Raw genomic sequence first — 23,868 nt, 5'->3', positions numbered from 1 at the left:
GTGGGGTTTTTGTTTTGTTTTGGTTTGGTTTTTGGCCACGCCTGTGGGATCTTAGTTCCCCGGGTAGGGATTGAACCCCGGGCCCTCGGCAGTGAAAGTGTGGAGCCCTAACCACTGGATCGCCAGGGAATTCCCTTTTCTTTCTTTTTTTTTTTCCTGCTAGTTTTTAAGAGCCTTCCAGGTGATTCTAATTTGAGAACCACTGGAGTGGCTGGTTGAGAACCCAGGCTATGGAGGTCACCTGTCCAGGCTCAGACCTGCCTCCCCCACTTCATAGCTCTGTGACCCGGGCAGTTTCCTTCATTTCTCTGTGCCTCAGTTTCCTTGTCTATATAGTGAGGCTAATAATTGCAACTACCTATTAGCCTGTCATGAAGAGCAACTGAGATGATGCGTGTAAAGTGTCTCTGGTACACGCCCAGCACACAGCTCACACTCACCATCATTCTGCTGTAGGAGATGTGGATGACATTGACCCTACAGGAAATGACAGTTCCATTGACTCAGTCCAGTCGTCCGGAATTCCTTTCCGGCCACCCTACCCTGGAGCCCCAGCAATCCCACCTGACACTCCCGCCCTCCGGGGCTGCCGGGGGAAGGGGCAGGAGTCCACAGGGTTGGGCAACCTCCTGCAGTTACTTATTCCTAATTCTGCCTAAAGCATGAGTCAGGCGGGATCAGTGCCGCCCAAGTTGTAAATCTCTACAAGAAAGACAGGCTCTCACTCCTCTCTGGGCAGGAGCCTCCTCCTGGGTCAACCTCATGCAACTGAGCCCAGCAGGATATGACCTGAGAGTTGCCAGGACAGCCTTCCCTTCCCTTCCCTTCCTCCCAAATCTGACCTCTGGGTCTCAAAGGGTCTTTGTCTCCTATTTGAATGCAGAAATCAGGAGTATATATGCAGAGCCATCATTTGGGGATGGTCCAGGGGGTGTTATATAACAACAGTGATCTTTTATCAAGCACTTACTACGTGCCAGGCACTGTGCTACTAGGCACCTCACTTAAACCCCACTCAAGCTCTGTGAGGCAGGCACAATTATCATGCCCATTTTACAGAGGAGGAAACTGAGACTCAGAGAGGTTAAGTGCACAGCTGAGAAGTGTCGGTTCAGCGTCGTGTCATCTGACTCCGAGGCACGTGGCCTTTTCACTGTGCCATATTGCTTTGTCCAGGAACTCTGCTGGGCGGGCAGAGTACCTGGGCATGCTCTACCCTCTCCTGCCCACCCCTGAGTGAGCCCCTGGAGAGGGGGAGTGGAGAGGGACAACATGCTTCAAGATGGGCGTAGTAGGGCTACAGGAAAACAGGCCTCCTCCTCGTCTATTCCCTCTACACACACCCATCCAGGGCTTTTGGTCCTGCCTGTGCTGCCTGTGCTCCCCTACTTCCAGGCCTTTGCACAGCAGTTCCCAGTGCCCAGAAGCTTGCTCCCCTGCTTACCCGCAGCTCGGTGTCATCCTCCAGTCTCAGCTCAAATGTCACCGCTGTTGAGAGGTGACAGTTATCCTGCTGAAGCAAGTCCCTATCCCCTTTATTCCCTGGCCCTCACTTCCTCCACTTAATGGCACTCAGCTATTTGTGTTTCTTTTCTTGCTACCTCCCTAGATGTAAACTCCTGAGGTTAGAGATTTTTGCCTGGCAAAACCCAGCCCTAGGGCCAGCTTGAGTTTTTATGGGTTTTGCATCTCCGGAGAGAATACAGGGCTTGGAAGGGACAAGCAAAGAGAGCGATTTCCTGGGGCTCTAGAGCAAGCCCGCCGGGGCCTTCATGGGGTGCTCATGGCCTCCCCATGGGCAGGAAGGAGGATGTCGCTGAGGGCACACGGCAGGCCTCTCCATGCTCCACACACACTGGCTTCCCTCACTGCCACACTCATGATGCAACCTTCCGGCCACAGCCCAGACCCTCACCCCGCCATGCGCACTTGGTCCTGGCAGCCTGACCTTTGACCCCTGGGCTTGCATTTATGCATCCGTATCATTGCACCTGTCCATAGTGGCCCTAACTCGTCCTGTGGCCAAGATGGAGCGACCTCACAGTCCTACCAAACTTTGGGCTTCTCAGGCTCACCTTCCTGGGGGCCAGGCAAGTAAATACTTCAGCCGCAAAAAAACTTCTCTGTTCTTGCTGTTGTGTTCTAAGCCCAAAGAAGGGCCCAAATTAGACTCAAACCATTTGTGTTTCTGTAGCTTTATTAGCCAGGGATGGAAACACAGCTGGACCCGCACAACACACATGTAACTGACACACATCTGGAGAAAACCACCCAACCCCTCCCCCCACTCCCCTGCACGCAGAGCGCTTCATTCCCAGAGTTGCCCCCTTGTGAGCCATCTCGGTGTGTCTGGCCCACCAGGCCCCCCTCTCCTGAGGCGGAGCAAGATATGGAAATATTGACCAGGAGTCAACAGAAAGCCTAGGACTGATTTTACCAGGGCTCTCCCCTCCTGCAGAGAGGACCCAGGGCCACTGACGCACCCCATGTATTATGAAGGACATTTTTCACCCTTGCACCCAGTCTTGCCAATCTCCGGGAATTCCCCAGATATTTTCATCTCCAAGAAATTCCAGGAGGTCTTAGAACCAAGTCAGGTTTCTGAACATCAGATGATGAGATGTTTCTAAGGCTAAGTAAGGGGTGACTCCCATTGCTTCAACATGCGTCTAGAAGCACCTACTATGCTAAAGCTCCTGCTGGGCACTGGGCGGGGGCGGCGTTCAACACCTGGTCAGGAGCCTGGGAGTTGGAATGCTGGTCCCGCATCTGCTCCTTTCCTGTGGGTGAGGCTATGGGCTGAATCTCTGTCCTGTGACTTTAGGACGTTAGTTCCCCTGTAGCTCCAGAGGCAATCAGACCAAAGCAGGATTGTGGGTCCTTCCTCTGTTAGGACACACAGGCCAAGAGGGCAGAGGAGATGCATGGATGTTTCTAGACCCCAAAGTGAATTAGGCCCCATACAGAGGATTTGGGGGAAGGGGGGAGGGGGATGTTTGGAGGAGTCCGCATGAGAGGCCACAAGAAATGAGGTCCTTATTGGGAGGCCAAGGGGAATCGAGGCTGAAAACCAAATGGGTTGCAGGTGAGGCGTGAACACGTCTAAGGAAAAGGCTTCCAAGAGGCTGTTCCATCTGGAAACTTGGAGTCTCTTGACACTTATTGCTCAGGGGCCTGTCTCAGTCTCCATCACCCAGGCCGACATCCCACCCCAGGGGTAAAGGATGGTGGGGGGATGGGCTCAGGGCACCATGTTCCACCACCTGAAGGAGAAGGTCTGCCGGCGCACGATGTTGCCGCAGTGCACCTCCCCGTGCAGCTTGTGGTATAGGGTGAAGTCGTCAATGAAGGTGCACTGGAGGCCCAGCGGTTCCAGCAGGGACCGCACCTTCTCCCCCAGGCAGCAGCAGCCGTTGATGATGGGTCCGAAGGGCTTGGGGATGCCCAGGTGCTTCCCCAGCACTAGCATGTTCACCTACAACAAAGGGGGAGCCCAAGTCACGGGCAGCACTTCATCATCAGCTCCCACCCCAGCACCCTCACTATACCCGGCAGGACCTGGGTTTGTCTTTGAGGCAGGCCTGCAAATAGCTACTCGCCTCTCCAGGCAGTGGGAGAAGAACTTGGGCTGCTAGGAAATCTGGCCAGCTGTGCATTGCCACGGGCACGTCTGCAGAGTTCACAATGACAACTTATTTCTCTGGTGACTGCCCTCCATATTGGTGGATCATGGTGGTTGCCATGTCTGTGCTACAGAATCCCAAACTCCTACGCTGTAGCCAATTGGACCAGGGTAGACATATGACCCCAGCTGGATCAATCAGATTCTCTCCTCGGGTGTTTGAAGTTGATATGGTGGGAGAGTTGAGTCAATCTCTGCCTGTGTCTATACTTATATGTGGCCATATTAATATTCATCCCCAGGGATAGAGAAGCAAAGGAAGCCAGAAATGGAGGAAGAGAAGCAGGGAAGGAGAGGGATGAATGATGTAGACGCAGAGACAAGAAATGGTTCCACGTGCTCCTGATGTCCCCCACAGCTGCCCCTGGCTTTCCTGGTGTCCTTATACTGAATCTTCTGCTCTGGCTGAAGCTGGCTTGGGTGGTCCTCCTGCAAACACAAGAATCTGGACCAGTGCACAAGCTTCGTGGGGACACAGACATAATTGCAAGGTCCCCTTACAGATGCAGGAAGGAAAAGGAGTGATGAGAGGCTTTACAAGTGGGGAAATCAAAGTGAGCAAAAAGCCAGAAAGGGGAAGGAAAAAAGGAGGGATAAAGCAATGGTGGTGTGGACAGGCTCCCTGCAAGCCTCTGATGATGGGCGAGTCTAGTTCCTCTGGGGGATGGAGGTGTAGAGGGTTTGAAAGTGTAGGGGAAAGAAGAAGGAGGAAGCCGAGTGATTGACAGCAGTGATCTCAAAGTGTGGTCCTCAGAGAGCAGTAAGCGTCACCTGAATGCTTGCTTGTTAGAAAGGCAGCAGTGTCTCAGGCCCCTGCTGGATCAGAACCCCTGGGGTGAGGGCCCAGTGGTCCAGGTGTTCCAGATGCAAGTTCAAGTTTCAGAGGCAAAGCCCTCAGGGCTCAGTCAAAGGCCACTTCTTCCATGAAGCCCTCTTGGATCTCCAGTCCTACCTCTTGGGCTGGAAGTGCTTTGTCCCATCTCTGAACTGCCACATCATTTTATTATACAAAGTAGGTTGGGACACATCCTCAGAGAGGTGAAGAGAGTTTTCCCCTGAACAGATTTGACTGGCAGCTCCTTGGGAGCAGGGAGCAGCCTTAATCATCTGTGTGTCTCACACAGGGTACCCTAAATATGTGGAGGATGGTGAATAGCTGTTTACTGGGAGAAAGGGAGCAGAATGGGCACCTGAGCTCCCAGTGGATACGACATGCTTTACATGCACAGCCTCGTGCAATCTTTCATTCACTCCACAAATATCAAGTGGGTCCCTGGGAGGAGAGAAGAGCCCTTCCCTGATGGCCCCTGAGCAAGGGCTTGGCCAAGGAGCATTTCATAGTGACCATGACAATCAGCGAAGAAGAAGTCCTTCTGCTGGGCACCATGGGACCTCTGATTCTCCCTGCCGCCGCTACCAGCCACCACAGTCCCAAACATGGCGGCGACCAATCGTCTTGCCCACTGGGGAGCAGAGGCTCAGAGCTTAATTTGATGAAACCTTAGGTCACGGGTGGTGGTCTCACCAAGTCAGGGAAGAAGGCCACCGCCTTTCTCCTCTCCATCTTGAAGAGCTGGGGGATGTCGATGATGTCACCGTCGGTCAGGCCCAGCTCCCGCTTCAGCACCTCCCAGTTCCAGTCGACGCAGCTCTAGGAGAGGAGGAAGGAAGAGGTAGGAGACCTTGCCTGTATTGGAGGGAACCCCAGGGGTCATGTCTGGTTAAGGACGGGCAGGATGCCCAGAGATCAACTCTCCACACAAACATTCTCTTTGTGCCCCTTCATCAACATATACCTGCCCCGTGTCCCACCCCTCATAGCCCTATCCCATTAGCCAGGCTCAAGTGAGAGTGTTCCATCCTTGACCCTCTCCCTTCTCTAGATCCTTCACTCATTAGGGGATCTCCTTCAGTCTTTTTTTTTTTTGGCTGCGTTAGGTCTTAATTTCGGCATGCGGGATCTTTCGTTGTGGTGTGCGGGCTTCTCTCTAGGTGTGGCACATGGGCTTAGCTGCCCCTCAGCATGTGGGATCTTAATTCCCCGACCAGGGATCGAACCTGAGTCCCCTGCACTGGAAGGCGGATTCTTAACCACTGCACCTCCTGGGAAGTCCCTCTCCTTCAGTCTTATGGTTTAAAACACCAGACACTGACAACTCCTAAATTTCTATCTCCCAACCGCTTTATAGAGCCCAGCCTCTTTGCTGAGCTCAGACGTGCAGCATAACCAGCACTTCGCATCTTTACTTGGGTGTCTAACGGGCACGTCAGATGTGACGGGTCCAAAGACAACCTCTTCATTTCCACCCATGCCCCCACCCCGTTCTTCCACTCTGTGAATGGACCCATTGCTCAGGTCAAAATCCCTGAGGTCATCCTCGATGCCTCCTTTCCTCTCACTCAGCATCCATCATCAGCCAGTCCCGTGGGCTCTTCTTCCAAAATATACCCCCGATCGGACCCCTCCCCACTACCTCTACCTCTTCCACCCGGGGAAGAGGCCTCCCCGCCCGCCTGGCTGCCGGCAGCGGCCTCCTCACTGGCCTCCTGGCTTCTTCTGGTCTTGCTTCATGTGGCGGCCATGACAATGCTCCTCGAAGCCCTCCAGCCATGGGAGTGGAATTGACCGAGGGCCCAGCTGCCCAGATCCAGCTCTGAAATCCTTCCTGTGCTGGCGCCCGCCCGAGGCCACACCTCCCACCAGCTGCTAACAGCCAATGGCTGAGCTCCGCAAGGATACTAAGGCGGACAGTTTCTGGGAGCCGGGACCCTCTGATGGCTGATTGGCTTGCAGAATCCCGCAGTTTGGCCGAGCCTAACTCGACTGTGTGGCAGTAAAGGATGCATCTACCCTTCCTTCCCTCTCCTTCCCTCAGGACTAGCTCGCCCAGCCTCCTCCAGCTCCCTTCCTCTTTCCCTCCTGCAGCATTGCCCCTAATAAAATCCTTGCATGTTTAACCCCCATCTTGGCATTTGCTTCTTGGAAGGCCCTGGGCTGGATATTCTGTTTGCTCTACTGGACCCACTGTCACCCATCTTATCTGCTCTGTGCCCTGGGAGGCTGCCCCTTGGGAATCAGGGGCTCCCCTACCCACAGGCTTCCAGTTGGGTTCAGCCAATGGGGGCACTGGCAGAAGGTGGGGGGACTGGTAGGAGAGTGCAGTTGGGATCTTTGTTCCCCCAGCTCCCTCCCTGTCAGGTCACTGTGGGTTGGCTGTGAAGTCCCAGCTGCTGTCTCGTAGCCTCTTCTTGTAGTGACCCCTCCAGGTTCCAGTAACATCTTCCTTGCCTAATTCCTCCAGGCCCAGGGGTGGTGACGGCTCCCCTCTTTCTACCCTGGGGATATGGGACAGGCCTTTGTTGATTTCCTCAAATCCTCCCTATGTCTTTGTAAATATTCTCTTTGTTAAACTTTTCTACAGTTATCCGCTTGGAGTGCCATATGTTTCCTGCTGGGACCTACTGTCACCACTCCCCACCCCTCGCCGTAATAGAAGATATATTCTCAACACAGCAGCAGAGAGGTCATTTCAAAGCATAAGTCCTCTGCTCAAATTCCCCAGTGGCCTCCAATCTCACTCGGAGTCACAGCCAAAGCCCTAGTGATGCCCTACAAGGCCTTGTGGGACCTGTCTCCCCGCACTCCACGTGGGCCTCCTGGCTTGTCCTTAAACACCCCAGGCCCCTCTGTTCCACCTCAGGGCCTCGTCTGTGCTGTACCCTCTGCCTGGAATGTTTGTCCTCCTCACATGCGCCTTACCCCCTCCTTTCTCTCGGGTCAAAGTCAGGGTTTAGGGGCCCTCATCTGGGCCTGCTCCAGCCTGAGCTTTCATGAACTGTGAGCTTCAGACCCCCGTCCCCATCCCGGTCCCCAGCCACGCCCAGCTCCCACTCACAGCCCACGGCCCTGTACCTGGACAAACTTATTGTAGCTGATGAGGTTTTCATTGGAGAGGACCTGGTCGATGGAGATGGCGTTGACCTGCTGATTGCCTGTGAAGGAGAGAGAGACACGAAGGGCAGGGTGAGAACAATGCCAGCAGGGAGGGCCACCTGCTCTGGGAAGCAGCCAGGCGGAGGTCAAGTTCGCAGGTACCAGTCTTGCTGAGTCAGCAGCTCCCCAGCCTTTCCGCTTGGCCACTGTGCGAGTCTGGGCGTGTGAGGACGGCAGGGGCAGGTGGCTGCAGTGCCATGAACTTTAGACCCTCATCTGAGCACTTCGGAAGTGGCGACACCTTTTATTGGAAATGTACAGCCTCCCCCACTCCCACCGGGGCCCTGGGTGGTGATCGCTGTTTTTTGGCTAGTGGTGGGGCAGGGAGCTGGGTCGCCCACTTGCCACCAGTGCCAGCCCTGACGGACACCATTGGACCCTGTCCCTGATCTCCTAGAGGTGACTGCATGGCAAAGGGGCTCCCCCAGGCCCAGCTTTCCTGCAGCCTTGATGAGGTGCCCGTGGAGACGGGCATGACAGGGGAGGTCAGAGCCAATGGCTCACGATCCTCACGGCTGCCAGTTATGAAGCTCTTACCCTGTGCAGGCCCTGAGTCCAGCGCTCTACGCTCAGCACTTCATTCAGGCCTCATGGTGACCATCTAAGGAGGTAATGTTGGGACTTCCCTGGTGGCACAGTGGTTAAGAATCCGCCTGCCAATGCAGGGGACACGGGTTCGAGCCCTGGTCCAGGAAGATCCCACATGCCGCGGAGCAACGAAGCCCATCCACCACAACTACTGAGCCTGCGCTCTAGAGCCCACGAGCCACCGCTACTGAGCCCACGTGCCACAACTACTGAAGCCCGCGTGCCTAGAGCCCCTGCTCCACAACAAGAGAAGCCACCGCAATGAGAAGCCCACGCACCGCAACGAAGAGTAGCTCCCGCTCACCAGAACTACAGAAAGCCCGCGCACAGCAACGAAGACCCAACACAGCCAAAAGTAAATAAATAAATAAATTTATTTTTTTTAAAAAAAAGAAGGTAATGTTTACCCCTAACCAGCAATTCCATGGCTAGGTATCTTTCCTAAAAAATACATGTACAAGGGTGTTCACTGGTTAATTATTCATTCATTGAATAAATATTTACTGAGCACCTACTGTGCACCTAGGAGGCATAGTTCTGGACTCAGGATACGGCTGTGAGCAAGGTCCCTGCCCGCCAGGAACCTAGACTGTTGTAAAATCAGAACACTGCAAAAACTGTGCCTTCAGGGGACCAGATAATTTACAGCACCTCCGTGCTTTGGAACACGATGCAGCTGTGGAGGAGAGGGAAGCAGAGCTAAATAAATACACAGGGAGCTGTGTAGGATGCATAACTCAATGGGAGGAACCATCTGGAAAGCAGAGTATGTACACACACACACGCACGCGCCCACGCGGCACGCACACACACACACGCACGCGCCCACGCAGCACGCACACACACACACCAGGCTCATCTAGTGCACACAGAGAAAAGTCGGGAAGAACACACACCAGATTGTTCACAGTGAACACATGTTAAGGGTCAGGTTTTGGGGCAGGGATAGCAAACTCTCATTTTTTAGTTTACATACTTCTATATTTTTTAAATGACCATATTATTACTTGTATACATTTGTATTTTTAAAATGTAAAAAAATTTTACGTTATATACTTTTATTTGTGATAATGGAATTGTGGCTATGTAAAGCAATAGTTTGGTTTTTTTTCTTTGGGTGGGGCAGGGAGATACAGACTGAATTATTGTAGAGGCAAACAGCCAGGGTGTCTGGGACTGGCTTTAAAATACTTCAGCAAACCGAAAAGGATAGATGAAGTAAGAGAGGCAAAATAGTGATCACCGCTGAATCTGAGTGGGTGGCACATGGGGGTTCGTTACACCGTTCTCTCTACTTTTGTGGATGTTTGAAAGTTGTGATAATAAAAACTTCTAAACGTGCTTAGAACATATTTTAAAAATTCAGTCATCCGGTGAAACCACCTGAGGCACGGCTGTGCCAGGGACGCCAGCCAACCGGCTCTGGAGCTCGCTCATCTGATTCTTCTTCCTCTGACCCCCAAGGCAGCCCAGGAGCCAAAGCAGAGCCTGCTCTCTCACCCCAGGTGGGGAAACTGAGGCCCCCCCCGGCAGGGCAGGATGGGCATGAACTCACCACAAGCATGGAAGACCCGTGCCCACTTGGTGTCACAGCTGGATGTGTGGAGGACAAGTGTGTGGTCGTCGAAAAGGGCAACGGGACCTTGGGTCCACAGGACCATGACAGACATATCTTCCAGGTCTGGGGAGCCAGACACAGGGCAGCAATTCAGGGGGCCTCCGACACCCCAGCCCCTCCGACTCCTGCTCGTGCCCTCCCCAGGGCAGAGGGTGCCGAGACCTGGGTCTCTGAGCCCCAGCTCTGCCCAGCCTGTGGAAGCACTGGGAGCCATCAGGAGCAAACCACGAAGATGGCTGTAAGCATGTGACATGGTGAGCTACTTCCTACCCTCTCTGAGCCTCGGTTTCCTCATCTGCCCAGAGAACCAGGAAGTATAGAGCGGCCAGCCTGGTGCCTGGCACACGACAGGTGTGCAGGAGAAGCATGTGTGGTAAGAAGCCCACCTGGGCGGCACAAAGGTGAAGGCCCCTGTCTCAGTCTCAGAATCGCTCGCTGCTGCCCTGGGCCAGCCCCTCCCCGCCCCAAAGCTTCAGCCTTCCTGTCTCCAAAACAATCATGCCAACTTTTAGAGTAGCATGGGCATCTCATGTGTGAAGCCCCTGGCCCACACCAAGGATGCTGCTGCAGCACCCTTCACGGGGCTGTGCATGTGGTTCAGGATGGACTTAAACGTGGGGCAGGGCTTCCCTGGTGGCGCAGTGGTTGAGAGTCCGCCTGCTGATGCGGGGGAAGCGGGTTCATGCCCCAGTCCGGGAGGATCCCACATGCCGCGGAGCGGCTGGGCCTGTGAGCCATGGCCGCTGAGCCTGTGTGTCCGGAGCCTGTGCTCCGCGGCGGGAGAGGCCACAACAGTGAGAGGCCCGCGTACTGCAAAAAAAAAAAAAAAAAAAACGTGGGGCATCTCTGAAACCCAGACCAGCGATGCCAGGGAGGAGGAAGAGGCCGGATTTCGGGTTGGAATCGGAAGGCTTGGACCTGCCACAGGCTGGCTGAGTGACTTTGGGGATCTCCTGACCTCTGAGCCTCAACGTCCTTGTCTCTAAATTGGGGCGATGTTGCCCTTCTGCTTTGATGGTTAAACGAGAATTTGAGTAAAGAGTCTGGCACATGACGGGTGCTCAAATAATGTTAGCATCCTCTACTCCCCTGGAGGGAGAGAAAGGTGAGTCAGCTCCTTTCCAGAGCTCTGCCCCAGCATGCTAGTGCCCGCTGGCACTGAGGATGGGGAGAGGCAGCTGCCAGCCTGAGGCACGTTTTAAGGAGCATCAAGGTGTGTACGGGAGCTGAAACTCTGGCGCTGAGCTCTGCCTTCAGAGCTGCCTGTGGGGGTCAGAATCCCTGCAGGGTAGCTGAGCGTTGACCCTGGGAACCCAGGGACACAGGCTGCCCCGGTGCCCCCCTTGCCTTGCAGGCAGCGCACGTGCCGGTCACAGTTGTCCTGGTCATCACAGTTCAGCTCACCAGCAGGACGGCTCCATACCCGCTAGATCTCCAGACCCACTGCCGCTGCCAATGGCAAAGCCCAGCTGATGACGGGGGCTCAGACCACACCTGTGCCTCCCTCCTCAGCAACCTCCTGGCCAGCCTCCTAACCCATCCCTTCCTCTTCACCCTGCCTTGTGATGATAGGTCCACTCCTGCTCAAGAAACGGCAATAGCTCCCTACTGCCCACACCATCGAGTTCAAACAACACAGCTGTCTCTCATGGCTGCCTGTGTTATGTCTCCAGCCAACATCCTCTTTCCAATAGGCAACTTCCTGATAAGATCCATTCCTTTCTCCAGGCCTTAGCTTCTGCTGTTCCCTCCACTTGAAATGCCCTCCGTCTTGCATCGCTTTGGAGCCCAGCGCACGGGGACTTCAAGGGAAGTCTTTCTTGCTCCCAAAGCCCACCTTGCCCTTCTCCGTTGAACTCTCAATGCATTAAGTGCCACCACAATTCAGCCCAAAGTTCTTTTACAGTTTCAGCCTTGGTAGATTTCCCTTTTCACCTAGATTAGGGGGTCAGCACACTACTGCCCGTGGGCCAAATCTGGCCCACTACTTGTTTTTTTAAATAAAGTTTTATTGGAACACTGTCACATCCATTTGTTTCTGTACTATCTCTTTCATCCTACAATGGCAGAATCAAGTAATTGCAAGAGAGATAGGATGACCCGCAAAGCCTAAAATATTTACTATCTTGCTCTTACAGAAAAAGTTTGCCAACCCCCAACCTAGATTGAAAATCCAGAAGGACTTTTCCCCAGAAAGGAAGGCCTAGCCCAGGGCTGGGCACATGTGTGCTTGAAAACTCTTGGTGATGATTTTTCTCCCAAAAGATCCCCAGCCATGCCTGGTTCCTATCTGGCTCCACTGGCCTTGACATCAGCTGGGAGGCAGGGGGATACCTATAATGATCTCCCTCCTCTTAACCCAGCCTAGAGCAGCTCCAAACTCCATGCCCCTTTCTGGGCCCAGAGATAGCCTACCTTGTCCACAAAGCCGCTATCCCGTCTGTCTTCACAGTTCAGGTCACAATCCAGGGTGATATCTGCAAGGAGAGGGCAGAAGGTAAGTCACGACAGTGTTTTCAGGGGCCCAGCACAGGCCTATGGCCTCCACATTTTAGCCTCGGTCTTGGCCCATCTGGCAAATGGAAGTCATTTCCAAGGAGACACTGCCCAGAGGTGGGAGCATCTGGAGCCTCCCTCCCTGGGCTGGGGAAAGAGGCCTTGGGGAGGAAGCAGGGTCAGAGCAAAGACCCAGGTCAAATGCTGCCCCCTCCAGGAAGCCTTCCCTGAACTCTCCCTCTCCTGCATCTCTACAGCCCTCGCTGTCTGGGGCACACCCTGCACTGCGCCTGGGTTGCCCTGGACATTCTTGGTCTGTATGAAGCTGCCTCGTCTCCTCGGGATGGGGCAGTGAGCCTGGACTTTGGTGTTAGGTAGTCATGGATGTGAATCTAGGCTCTGGCACCTATAGGCTATGTGGCTTCTGTGAGCCTCAGCTTTTCCCTAAATCCCAGCCTCCATCCCACTGTCTTAACCTTTCTCCCTAGAAAGTGGAGGAGATTTTACAATACAAGTGAAACCTTCAAGGGAGAGAGAGAGAGAGATTTGAAATGATTTTTAAACATGTGAAAAGGCACCCACCCACCACGCAATAAGTGCATGAAACTCACAAAGCTAACATGGGGCAAAACAAGCCCAACTCCAACGGACGCGTACAGTAAGATTCCACCCAGGGAGAATTCAAAGATAGGCCAAACTAGACTGTATTATTTGGGTGTGCCTATTCAGATGATAAAATCATAAAGAACAGCAAGGAAATACTTACCACCAGATAGTGGTGACCTCTAAGGGAAGGAGGGAGCTTTGATCAGAGAGGGGCTCGGTGGCGGGGGGCACTTTGGGGTATTGACCACGTTCCCTGTGCTATTTCTTAACCTGGGTAATGGTTGCTCAGGTGTTTGCTTTGTAACTATTCCTTAATGTGTGTGTATTCACACCCATACTCTCACGCACACATACATACATATGTACTTTGCTGTATGCGTATTTTCCAAAGAACAAGGGTGGGTGTGTGTTCAGGGAGAGGAGGTGGGGTGGTCCCCAACCTCAGTCCTAACTAAAGGGAGGCAAATTAAAGCAACAATGAGACAGCGACCTCTCAGAGTGGCCAAAACCGGAAAAGGTTGATAACGTACAGTGTTGGCAAGGCACTCCCATACTCCCTGCTGTGGGCCCGTGTATAACGTGGTACGGTCTTTTCGAAGAGCCATTTGGCAATATCTATCACAATTTAAATGTACCTTCCCTGTAACTCCGCAGTTCTGCTTCTAAAAACACCTCCTGCAGACAAAGCGTTTTCAACTTTCTTGCTAACTTTCTTGTTCTCCAAGTGCTTGTACCAACGCAAGCCCCACCCCCGGTAGAAGGAGTTTCCAGTTGCACATCCTTCGCAGATAAGTATCTTCTAAGGTAAGTATCCTTTCATTTGAGTTCTGATCATTGGGGCTTTTCTCATCTGTGATTTGCTGGGGTTTTCTTTTTTCTTTTCTGTTGTTATTGCTGTTGCTGTTTTGCCTGTTTCTATTGTTTGGTTTTTCTTTCTTATTGATCGGCATTCTCCATTACCTATAAGCACTGAGTCAGCTATATGCATTGCAAAGAAGAGCATTGCAAAGCTCTTCTCCATAGTATGGCTTTGTACTTGTCCTCCACTGTACAGAAGTTTTCAATTTTAATAGAGTCTAATTTATCAATCTTGCCCCTAAAGTCCTGTGCTTTTGTTTTGCCTTGTTAAAGAAAACTTCTGACTGCTTTGAAGTTGAAAAGATATTCTCTTCTAAAAGCTTTAAAATTCTGACTTTCACCTTGAGATTTTTAACCCATCTGGAATTTATTTTTGAGTATGGTGTGAAGTAGGGCTCCAGGTTCATTGAGTGTCACATGATAACCACATGAGCATGGGTCTGGGTTCTGGTTCTCCATTTGTTCCGTTGGTCTATATTTAACCCTGCACCAATTTCACACTGCCATTGGCTGAGGCCCTGGACTTACCCACACAGGTGAGGTAGAGCACCGCATAGGCCAGAGGCTCTTGGCCGGAATGGTAGGAAATCTGAACCTGTAGAAAGATGGGCCCCAAGGTCAAGTTGGCTGAAGCCAAGAGCCCTGCCCCGAAACACAGGTCTTGGGGGATCTGGCAAGGAGGGGAGGAGTTCCCAGGAAACTCTGTGCACTAAAGTTGAGTTTACCAACCCAGCTCTTCCTTTAGCCTTCTCTGTGCCATTTATTTTTCCATGCCTCAGTTGGCCTATCTGTAAAATGGGAACAATTTGTGAGGGATTCCATGGAGACGTGTGTCCCGGTGCTGCCAATGACTACTGTGTGCTTTTGGCAAGCCCCTGCTCCAAAGAACAAGAGCTGGGGCTCCTATTTCTGATCTCAGTTTCGCCATTCCTAAAATGAGGAGTTTGGACTGGGCAGGCTTTAGGGACACTCTCTTCACTCTGGGATTCAGACAGCCCTAGACTTGAGCCCAGCACCTCTGGGTTCTGTGACCTTGGCCAAGGCCCTTCACCTTTCTGAGCTGCCTTAGTCTCCTCATCTGCAAAATGGGCTTTATATAGGTCCCTACCTCAGAGGATTGTAGTGCAGATTTGAAATGATCCATGTAAAAGACGAACCTTATAGGAAACACCCAAGAAATACCAGCTACTGTTATTAGGGGGCAGGGGCTGTGATGTAAGAGTCAGTGCAGAGTTCTGGAGTCAGGTGTCCTGGGCTCAGATTCTGCATCCACCATGTGAGAATATCCTGGGAAAAGTTACTGTCCTGTCTGGGCCTCAATTTGCTCAGCTGTAGAATGGGGATAATACTAGTTCCATAGGACTGATTATAGGCTATGAGGATTAAAAAAGGAAAGCACGTGACATTCTTGACACGGTGCTCACAGCACACACCCAACAACTGTCAAAGGGGAGGCCGAAGATGGTGATGATGATAAAGCAACTCCAGGCTGATGTATCAAACCCCTTTGACCCACCGCCCTCCACGTGGACCTTCCCTTTTTGGCTCTGATGTTCTCAACTCGGCCAGAAGGTTCAGGATTTTATAGAGACCCCTCACCCCTCTGTCCTGGGAGCCCCTAAATCCTGCAGTTACTGACCCCTATGTGTCAAGCCCCAGCAATGATGCTCACCTCAGGCATAAAATTACCTGGATCCCGGGCAAAGGGGGGGAGGGGAAGTAGGGGACACTCTGATGACCCTCCTCAGTCCCTGCGGTCCTCGGTGCAGGGAGCTCAGACTGGGGAGGTATCCACACAGCCTCTGGCTCAGTGCAGGGCAACCAGGAGCGGCCCCTCACAGGACAGCTGGTCCTCTTGCCCTGCCCCGGGGGCCTCTGTCCTGACTCTCACCAACTCTGCTACTTACTAATCATGTGACTTCAGGTAAGCCACGCCCCTTCTTGGTCTGTTTCCTTGTCTATAAAATGGGTTCATTCTGCCTCACCTGCCTCACAGAACTCCCTGGATAGGATAATTTAGACACATGGATGGTAAAGATGTGGGGGTGATGGAGGGAGCCTGTCCCTGGGTGTCGAGCAGCTCTGACACCTGAATTCTAGCCTTCCCACTGATCGGCTATGTGGCTCCAGGACAGTTACTCTGAACCTTGGTGGCCCCACCTGTGAAATGGGGATCAGACCCTGCCTCTCAGGGCTGCTGTCAGGGCCGGGGGAGGTCACGGCTGCCCCAGGCTGGGCGCATGGTCAGTGCTCCTTAAAGGGCCAGTTTCCCAAAGTATCGCTCCCGACACGGAGTGGGGAACTGCCACCCACACGACAAGGCCTGGTTCCCATCACCCCTTTAGGGGGCGTCCCCTGTGCCCTGTGTCGAGGGACACCCGACTTCTCCCACTTTTTAAATCCCCCCTGCCCTGGGGCCAGAACACTGCCTCCAGCTGGGTCTTGTTAAACTCAAACTTAATGGGCAGAGAGAGGAGAGGAAGGGGAGGCACCCGGCCTCTGAGAAGTGAATGAGGGTCAGGAAGGGAGTGGGTTAGGGGAAGGTGAGGCCCCTGGGGAAAGGGGTCTCCCCAGGCAATGGCTTCCCTCCCCCATCTCTGCTTTCTCTCCCTCATTCAGAGTATCAGAGACCACAAGTCAACCCTCAGCCTACAGATGGGGAAACTGAGGCCCGACACAGAAGAACTAGGACAACTCCTCCCTTCACAAGGGGTCCTGGGAAGCAAGAGAAGGAGCAAAGGCTGGCTCCTGTTCCACACTAGGAGGAAGGTGCTATGATTATCCCCATTTTACAGTTGGGGGAACTGAGGCCCAGAGCGGTGATGTGACGCACCAGCAGACTCACAGTTTGTGTTTGTAAGTTGCAGAGCTGGCTGGCTCCAGGGCCAGGCACTTACCCACTGTGCTACCCTGCACTCTGGATAAAGAGAGGGCCCTGGGCCCTTGTGGAGTGAGATCTCTGCCTCCCCATCACTCCCTCAGACCAAGGGACCTGCTTACGTGACTGTCGTTGAGGTCGTTGCTGGGAGAGTTCATGACCACGACGATCTGCAACCCCGCATCAAAGCACCACCGCCCGGTGTCTGCATGTTCCTGGTCCCTCCACTCCGGGAGAGGTGGAGATGTCCACACCGGGGGTTCCGTAGACCTCAAACATCTCTGTTCCCTCAGGTACTGACCTGGGAAGAACAGGGAGCCACGGGAAGTGCTGGAGGGCAGCTCTTGTTCAGATGCTTGAGCCCTGGCTCAAACTCTTGCTTCCAGGAAGCCTTCCCTGACTACCCCAGGCCTCTCAGATTCTCACAGCAAGCTCCTGGAAGTCAAGCCTGGACCTCACACACAGATAAACATTCTCACATTCTAAGGTTCTGTGCTCGTTAATATTTCCCTTGTGAGTTCTCCAGGCATTAATTGTAGGGTTAAAAATTCCATGCTGTTCTGTGGGCCTGGGACCTCATTTCCCCACTCCAGCTAGTCTGGGAGTCCTGTTTGAAATCAGTCTCTTCATCCTCTGATTGTCTGTGGGGTGCCTACTGTGCATGCTGGCCTTCAGTCTGGCTAGGGAGCTGCGGACAGCACTGCCCAGGGCAGCCAGATGGGATTCAGGGTGACGGGGTCAGGGGTCAGTGGGATCCCATGTAGGGAGAGACCACTGTGGGCCAGAGGAACCAGAAGGCTTCCTGGAGGAAGCAGCACACACATCCAGCTGGGAGATAACAGTAGCTGACTTTGGTTGAGCCCCTGCTAGGTGCCAGCCCTATTTGACTTTCTTTATGTGCCTTATGTCATGTAACCCACTCAAAAACCCCAGGAGGTAGCGAATATTATTGTCTCCCATTTTACAGGTGGGAAACTGAGGTTAAAGTAAACTGTCCAAGGTCATGGAGCTAGTTAGTGGCAGGACTGGGGTCCAAACCCAGGTCTCTGGCTCCTGAGTCCACATTCTTACCCAAGAGTAATAACAACAGTAATCATGACCCCCAGGGCTCCCATCCCCTGAGCATTGACCATGGCAGGCTTGCCTGAGAGTTTCTGAGTATCAGCTCATCCAATCCTCAGCACAGTCCCAGGAGGAGGGGATCATTACTCCCACTTAACATGGGGAAACTGAGACTCAGGAGGGGCAAGAGGCTTCCCCAAGCTTGCACAGCTGGCCACAACAACTACCCAGGCCCTTTCCCTTCCCTGCCTCCACGGGGAAGAAAGCAGACTTCCTCCAAAGCACCCTCTTCACTCCTCTGCCAGCATGAGTCTGACACTTCTCGACACGCCTTTCCTTTAAAAAAAGAGAAATACATGAAGCCTAACTGTACTCCACCAGGCGGGTCCCACTCCAGGGCTTGGGCCTGCCAGGTATCCTCACCACGTGGGAGGGGCTGACACACCTGTGTCTCCTTCCAAGCAGGGCTGCCAGATTTAATAAAATACGGAACACCCAGTCGGACTGGAATTTCAGATAAACAACAAACAATTGTTTTAGTATGAGTATGTCTCATGAAATATCTGGGACATACTTACACTAAAAAAGTATTCATTGTTCATCTGGATTTCAAATTTAACGAGGCATCCTGGATTCTATCTGGCAACCCTACTCCCGAAGCTCTCATTTCCAGGGCTCTGTCCTATTGTGCCCTGGGTGTGTGAGAATCTAGATAGAGAGACATGGGGACACAGAGACAGCGACAAAGGGACATGAAAAGATATGGAGAGACAGAGAGACAGAGCCTCATGGAGATAGACCCGGGTACGAAGGGCCCCCAGCCTCCTCCCCCCAAACACAAACTAGAGCGGAGCGCCTTGGGTGGTCCTCCTGGTACGAAGCCCACCCAGTTCCCAGGCCCCAGCCTCTGGTTTGGGGTATCTCAGCGCAGCTCCCCTGCACCTCCCTGGCCTGAGGCTTGTATGAGGCACCAGGGGACCCCTGATGAAGATAGAAGTGCCCCTGCCCAGGAGGGACCCAAAGAAGCTGAGAGCTTGGTAGAGCCAGGACCAAGGTCAAGAGTCGGGTTCTAGCCTGGGCTGGGTGGCCCATCAGCCAGGTGACCTTGAACAGATCACCTAGGCTCCCCGGGCCCTGTTACCTCACCTGTAAAGTGGGATAATGACACCTACTGGGCCATCCTCACAGGCAATTGGGAGGCTCGAGCACGATAATGGATGGGCAAGTCTTTTGGAAAACCACCGGCCCAGGACTGGGGAAGGCGTTACTAGGGTAAATTAGGGCACAGGAAATGGGTGGATGGGAGCAGCTTGAAAGGGTGTACTGGGGTGCCTTCCCGGAGGAAGGCAGGTAAGCCGAGGACAAGGAAGAGACACATCTAAGGGGAAGGGGTTTCCACTGCAGAGCCTTAGGAGGTCAAGTGCAAACTCAGGCTGCAACGAGCTCATTTTCATTTCACCCGTATGTCATGGGAAGCCAGCGATGGTTCCTGATTAGGAGAGGCAACACAGTGGAACCATGACGAGGTGGCTAAGCCTGTGGACTCTGGGGGCAGGAAGCCTGGGTTCAAATCCCAGCCCCACCACTCACTAGCTGTGTGACCTTGTGGAAGTGACTTGGCCTCCCTGTGCCTCAGTGTCTACATCTATAAAGTGGGGTGATGAGAAGACGAAAGGAGTGTGAGTAAACACTGGGGATGAGTAAAATTTGGAGGCACCTGAACCCATGCCCTCACTTCACTGCTGGGGAAACTGAGGCCCAGAAGAGGAGAGACTAGAAGCCAGGGCCCTAGACTCCTAGTCTCGTACTCATGCTCCATCCTGCAGCCGTGTGTTAGGAAGATCAAAGGGGAGGTTTCTAGGCGGAGAGGCTGCGTCAGGTACAGGAGGATCTGGATTCCCCATTTCCTGGAGGACAGGGAAAGCGGCCAGAGGCTCACGAGGATGAAGTTCTTCCTCCAGCCAGGCCACCCCGAGTGCGGCATGCTGCTCTAGACAGCGTCCCCAGCCCAGTCCTAGAGGCACTTGTGGCTGGGGACCTCGTCCTCTCCCAATGAGTAGGACAGTCCAAGACCCCCCCCAGCCCTGAGCCCTTCTAGCCAGCCCAAGGGCCCAACTGATCCAGTAGTACAGCCAGCCTAGGAGCTGGTGCACAGTGGGGAAAACATGATGGGATGACCAACAGTTCTGGTTTGCCAGGGACTGAGGCATTTCCTGGGGTGCAGGACATTCCATGCTAAAATCTAGAAAGTCTTGGGCAAACTGGGACAGCTGGTCACCCTCACAGTGGTCAACTTCAGATCTAGCTGTTGAAAATGCAGATTCCAGAACCATAAGTTCTGCAGTCAGAGCTCAGGAACCTGCATTTTAAACCACACTGATGCCCAGTGAAGTCTGAGGACCATGGCTAAAGATGGACTGTCTCAGAAACAGTGCACCCTGGTCCCCCGGGAGTGTGGGAGTGACTCAATGCTAGCTCACGCCCTCCTGGGAATCAAGACAGGTCAGGTCTTCCTTTAGAGTCGTGCCACCCCTTCAATGGTGAGGATGATGGTGGCGACAAGGGTGATGAAGACGGCTCTCCTAGTCATAGGACGTCAGTACTATTTCCCCCACTTTACAGATAAGAAAACTGAGGCCCAGAGATGACAGGTGACTTGCTCAAAGTCACACAGCTGGTGAGTGACAGAGCCAGGACTCACAGCCAGTTCTGTCCCCACTCCCTTGTAAACTGAAACCCACTCTCTCCCTTCAAGGGCTCAGGGCCTCCACCTCTGGGAAAACAAAATCAGACATTTCAGAGCCACGAAATTGACAGCAAAGGTCTTTGTGGCTGAAAACAGGAAAGTTGACAAGCTGACCACCAAGGTCCCCAGCAAATTGGCCCATAGGAGCCGAGGAGACCAAGGCCCCAACAGCTCAGGCTCTGGGTACCAGCTGCCCCTCCCTCTTCAGTGAGGCTCCCAGATCCCCGACTGCACTGGCCTCACCAACAGAACACAATTCAGGAAGTCACTGCCCCTCCTTAATTCCACGTCTTCCTGCCCCTGGAAAATGGCAGTCACACAAACACTTTTTACAAAGTTCAAGTAGTTAAGAGAGTTAAAGATGCGTCCACCTCCCAGAGCCCAGCTCTCTGCACAGGCAGGTTGGAGCTTTACAGCAAACAAAATCTGGTAGAGACAGAAGGGGAGATGCCTTGTCAAACCAGGGAGGAGGCTCAGAGGCCTCCATGAGCAGAGCTTGAAATCCACTCTTCTACGCCAACCTCCTCAGAGTACCTATGGGGAAACTGAGGCCCAGGAAGGAGCAGAAAATTACTCAAGATGACATAGCAAAGGGTGAAAGAGCTAGGGCCAAAACTCTGGGTTCCTGGCCCCCGGTGCCCCAAGCCTTTTCCTTCTATTAGACCACCTCTGCTGAGCAAGGGGTGAGCTGTTTGCCCTTCCAGCTAGGGCAGCGGTTCTCAACCCTGGCTGCACATCTGATACGTGGCTCAGCACACCTGTGTATTACCCTTCCTTACCCTCCTCCCTAAGAATCCCTATTCAGGGGCTTCCCTGGTGGCGCAGTGGTTGAGAGTCCGCCTGCCGATGCAGGGGACACAGGTTTGTGCCCCGGTCCGGGAAGATCCCACATGCCGCGAAGCGGCTGGGCCCGTGAGCCATGGCCGCTGAGCCTGCGCGTCCGGAGCCTGTGCTCCGCAATGGGAGAAGCCACAACAGTGAGAGGCCCGCGTACCGCAATAAAAAAAGAATCTGTATTCAGGAGAGCAAAACCCCCTCACCAAGTCTGGGCCATCTCCAGCTCAGTGGAAGGAAGGAAGACAGGGTTTAATCCACTAGTGATCAGAGAGCCCCAATGGTCTTGCTCATCCTGCAAGGCTCTGGTTGGTGCCCTTTCTCCAGGAAGCCTGCCCTGACTGCTCAGCCTGTGTTAATTTCTCTTTTCCCATTTCCTCCTTCTCCCAGTATGGCTCAGAGTTCGTTCCCCAGCCATCTTGCGGATGGCAGGTTTGGGGACGCTTGAGGCTGTCTAGAGAGCCAGGAAGGATACTTAAAATGATGATGATGGTGGTTATAATGGTAGCAGTTACCATAATCGAATGTTCACATGCCAGCCATCGCCTACGTGCACTACACGCACAATCTCATTCAATCGTCCCAATAGCCCTTTGAAGTGAAGGCCAAAGCGCTCGGGCTGCATCCTGGCTCTGCCTCTCCTCACTGGTTGTGTGACATGGGGCAAGTGACTTAGCCTGTCTGTGCCTCAGTTTCCTCATCTCTGCAATGGGGATGAAGACAGTACCCATCTCACAGAATGGCTGTGAGCCTCAGTTAACATATGTTAGGCCTTTAGGGCAGTGACTGGCATGGAGCAGCCTCTAAGTATCATTGCTGATATTATGATGACCTTCATTCTATAGACGAAGAAAGAGCGACTTGAGAGATTAAGTGACTTTCCCAAGGTCAGACAGCTGCTAGATCGCAGAGCCAGGACTGAGCCACCATGCCCAGTGCCCTCTCTCTTGTTGGCCCACAGTCTGAGCACCAAGGATTCCTAAATCACTGTATCTCCGAGCCGGAAGGGACTTTAGAATTAGTCCAGTCCTGTTCCCCTTGCAAGACAGGAATCCTTTCCACAGCACCCCTGCAAGGCGGTCCAGCCTCTGCTAGAACTGCAGGACAGGGTTCTCAGAGGGCAGGGACCACGCCTGCTTGCTCACCATTGTGTCCCCATGCCTGGCACTCAATAGACCCCCCCCCCCACCAATACTTGAAATACTTGATGAATGTGTGAAAGAACAAACTAGGAGCTCTCCCCCATCCCCAATGTGGTCTGGTCATTGGAGGCCCAAGGGTCCCCCGTGTGAGGGTGCCAGACGCTCCACCCCCCACTCTGTGACTGTCCCACCCACAGCTCCTTTGCAAACCCCAAAGTGGCCCATCTATCCACAACACCCCAAGATACTGCTGCCTTTGCCTCTCATGGCCCAAATCCTTCCTCCATCCTCTAGGAAGGTCTGCAGGGAAGGAACCAGCCCCCGGGCTTCCTGGGGCAGGTCAAACTAGAGACACATCTGCCCCATGGGCGTGAGGAAGCCAGGGCATGAGGCAGCCGTGGGCACACAGCCCTGGAGGAGGTGGCGGTGCCAGCCGGCACAGGTACACCTCCTCCCTCATCACCCCTCTGTGGCTGCCACCTGCTTCAGGATCAGCTGAATCCCCTTCCCACTCCTCACTGCCCACCCACCCTCAACTGGGCTTTAGCTCCTCCTACTAGCTTGGAGGGCTTGCTCCAGACTTGGTTCCCTCCCATGACCAACTCCTCACCCCCTGTTATCTAATGCCCTGGAACCAATGCCATCTCTGCTTCTAAGTTCACTCCAATTTTTAAAGTCTTAGTCTGAGACACTGGTTCTCAGCAGGGTGTGATTTTTCCTCCAGGGCACACTTGGCAACGTCCGGAGATGTTTTTGGTTGTCATAAGTCGGGGTGTGCTACCAGCATCTAGTGAGTAGAAGCCTCTCTACCCCCATTCAGTCTCCCACACTTAACACCCGCTAGCGGGGGTTCTTTAAGAAGCCTGGCTGAGAAAGACGAGGACCCAAGCTTCCATGATTGACAGCTATGCCAAGGCCAAGGCTCAGGAGAGGGCAGCCAAGTCAGGCCTGAGCCTTGAGGAAGCCCCACACAGCTCGCAGGGAGAGCCCAAGAGGTCAGCACCGGGGGCCTGCAAACCCCCAGGCTTCTGGCTCTTACCCATAAATGTCCACGAGGGTCTCCACGCCAGCCACACACACGGCACTGGTGGGATGCTCCAGGGACACTCGCAGGATCCTCTGCAGAGACATGCTAGCCTTGGGCTGGGCTTGGGCCACAAAACCCCTGGCATGTGGTTTAAAAGCCTTTGTTATAAAGCGGAAACTAACACACCATTGTAAAGCAATTATACTCCAATAAAAATGTTAATAAATAAATAAATAAAAGCCCTTGGCCTTTCCCTTCCAGCCCAAGATGCTAATTCATTGGCTCCAGTCCTGGAAGCCCAGCCCCTTCCCAGAGCCAAGAGCTCAGGATTGGCTGG

The 23,868-nt window shown here is 53.4% G+C and overlaps 1 protein-coding gene across 1 annotated transcript; it reads right to left on the bottom strand.

The window, feature by feature from the left end:
- Nucleotides 1–3,241: 3,241 nt before the first annotated feature.
- Nucleotides 3,242–23,635, bottom strand: LOC307198840 (protein-arginine deiminase type-3-like; the record flags this gene model as incomplete). Its single annotated transcript, XM_079946117.1, is given in 14 exon segments — nucleotides 3,242–3,475; nucleotides 5,208–5,333; nucleotides 7,596–7,675; nucleotides 8,214–8,239; nucleotides 8,780–8,786; nucleotides 9,765–9,814; nucleotides 9,816–9,945; nucleotides 11,230–11,283; nucleotides 11,286–11,331; nucleotides 12,298–12,359; nucleotides 14,371–14,437; nucleotides 16,843–16,945; nucleotides 16,947–17,021; nucleotides 23,544–23,635. Coding segments are annotated over 14 exon segments (1,152 nt in total).
- Between the last annotated feature and the right edge of the window lie 233 nt (nucleotides 23,636–23,868).

This window comes from Stenella coeruleoalba (genome assembly GCF_951394435.1).
Source record: "Stenella coeruleoalba genome assembly, chromosome: 1".
Lineage (NCBI taxonomy): Eukaryota > Metazoa > Chordata > Mammalia > Artiodactyla > Delphinidae > Stenella > Stenella coeruleoalba.
This window is presented reverse-complemented; position numbering and strand designations above follow the sequence as displayed.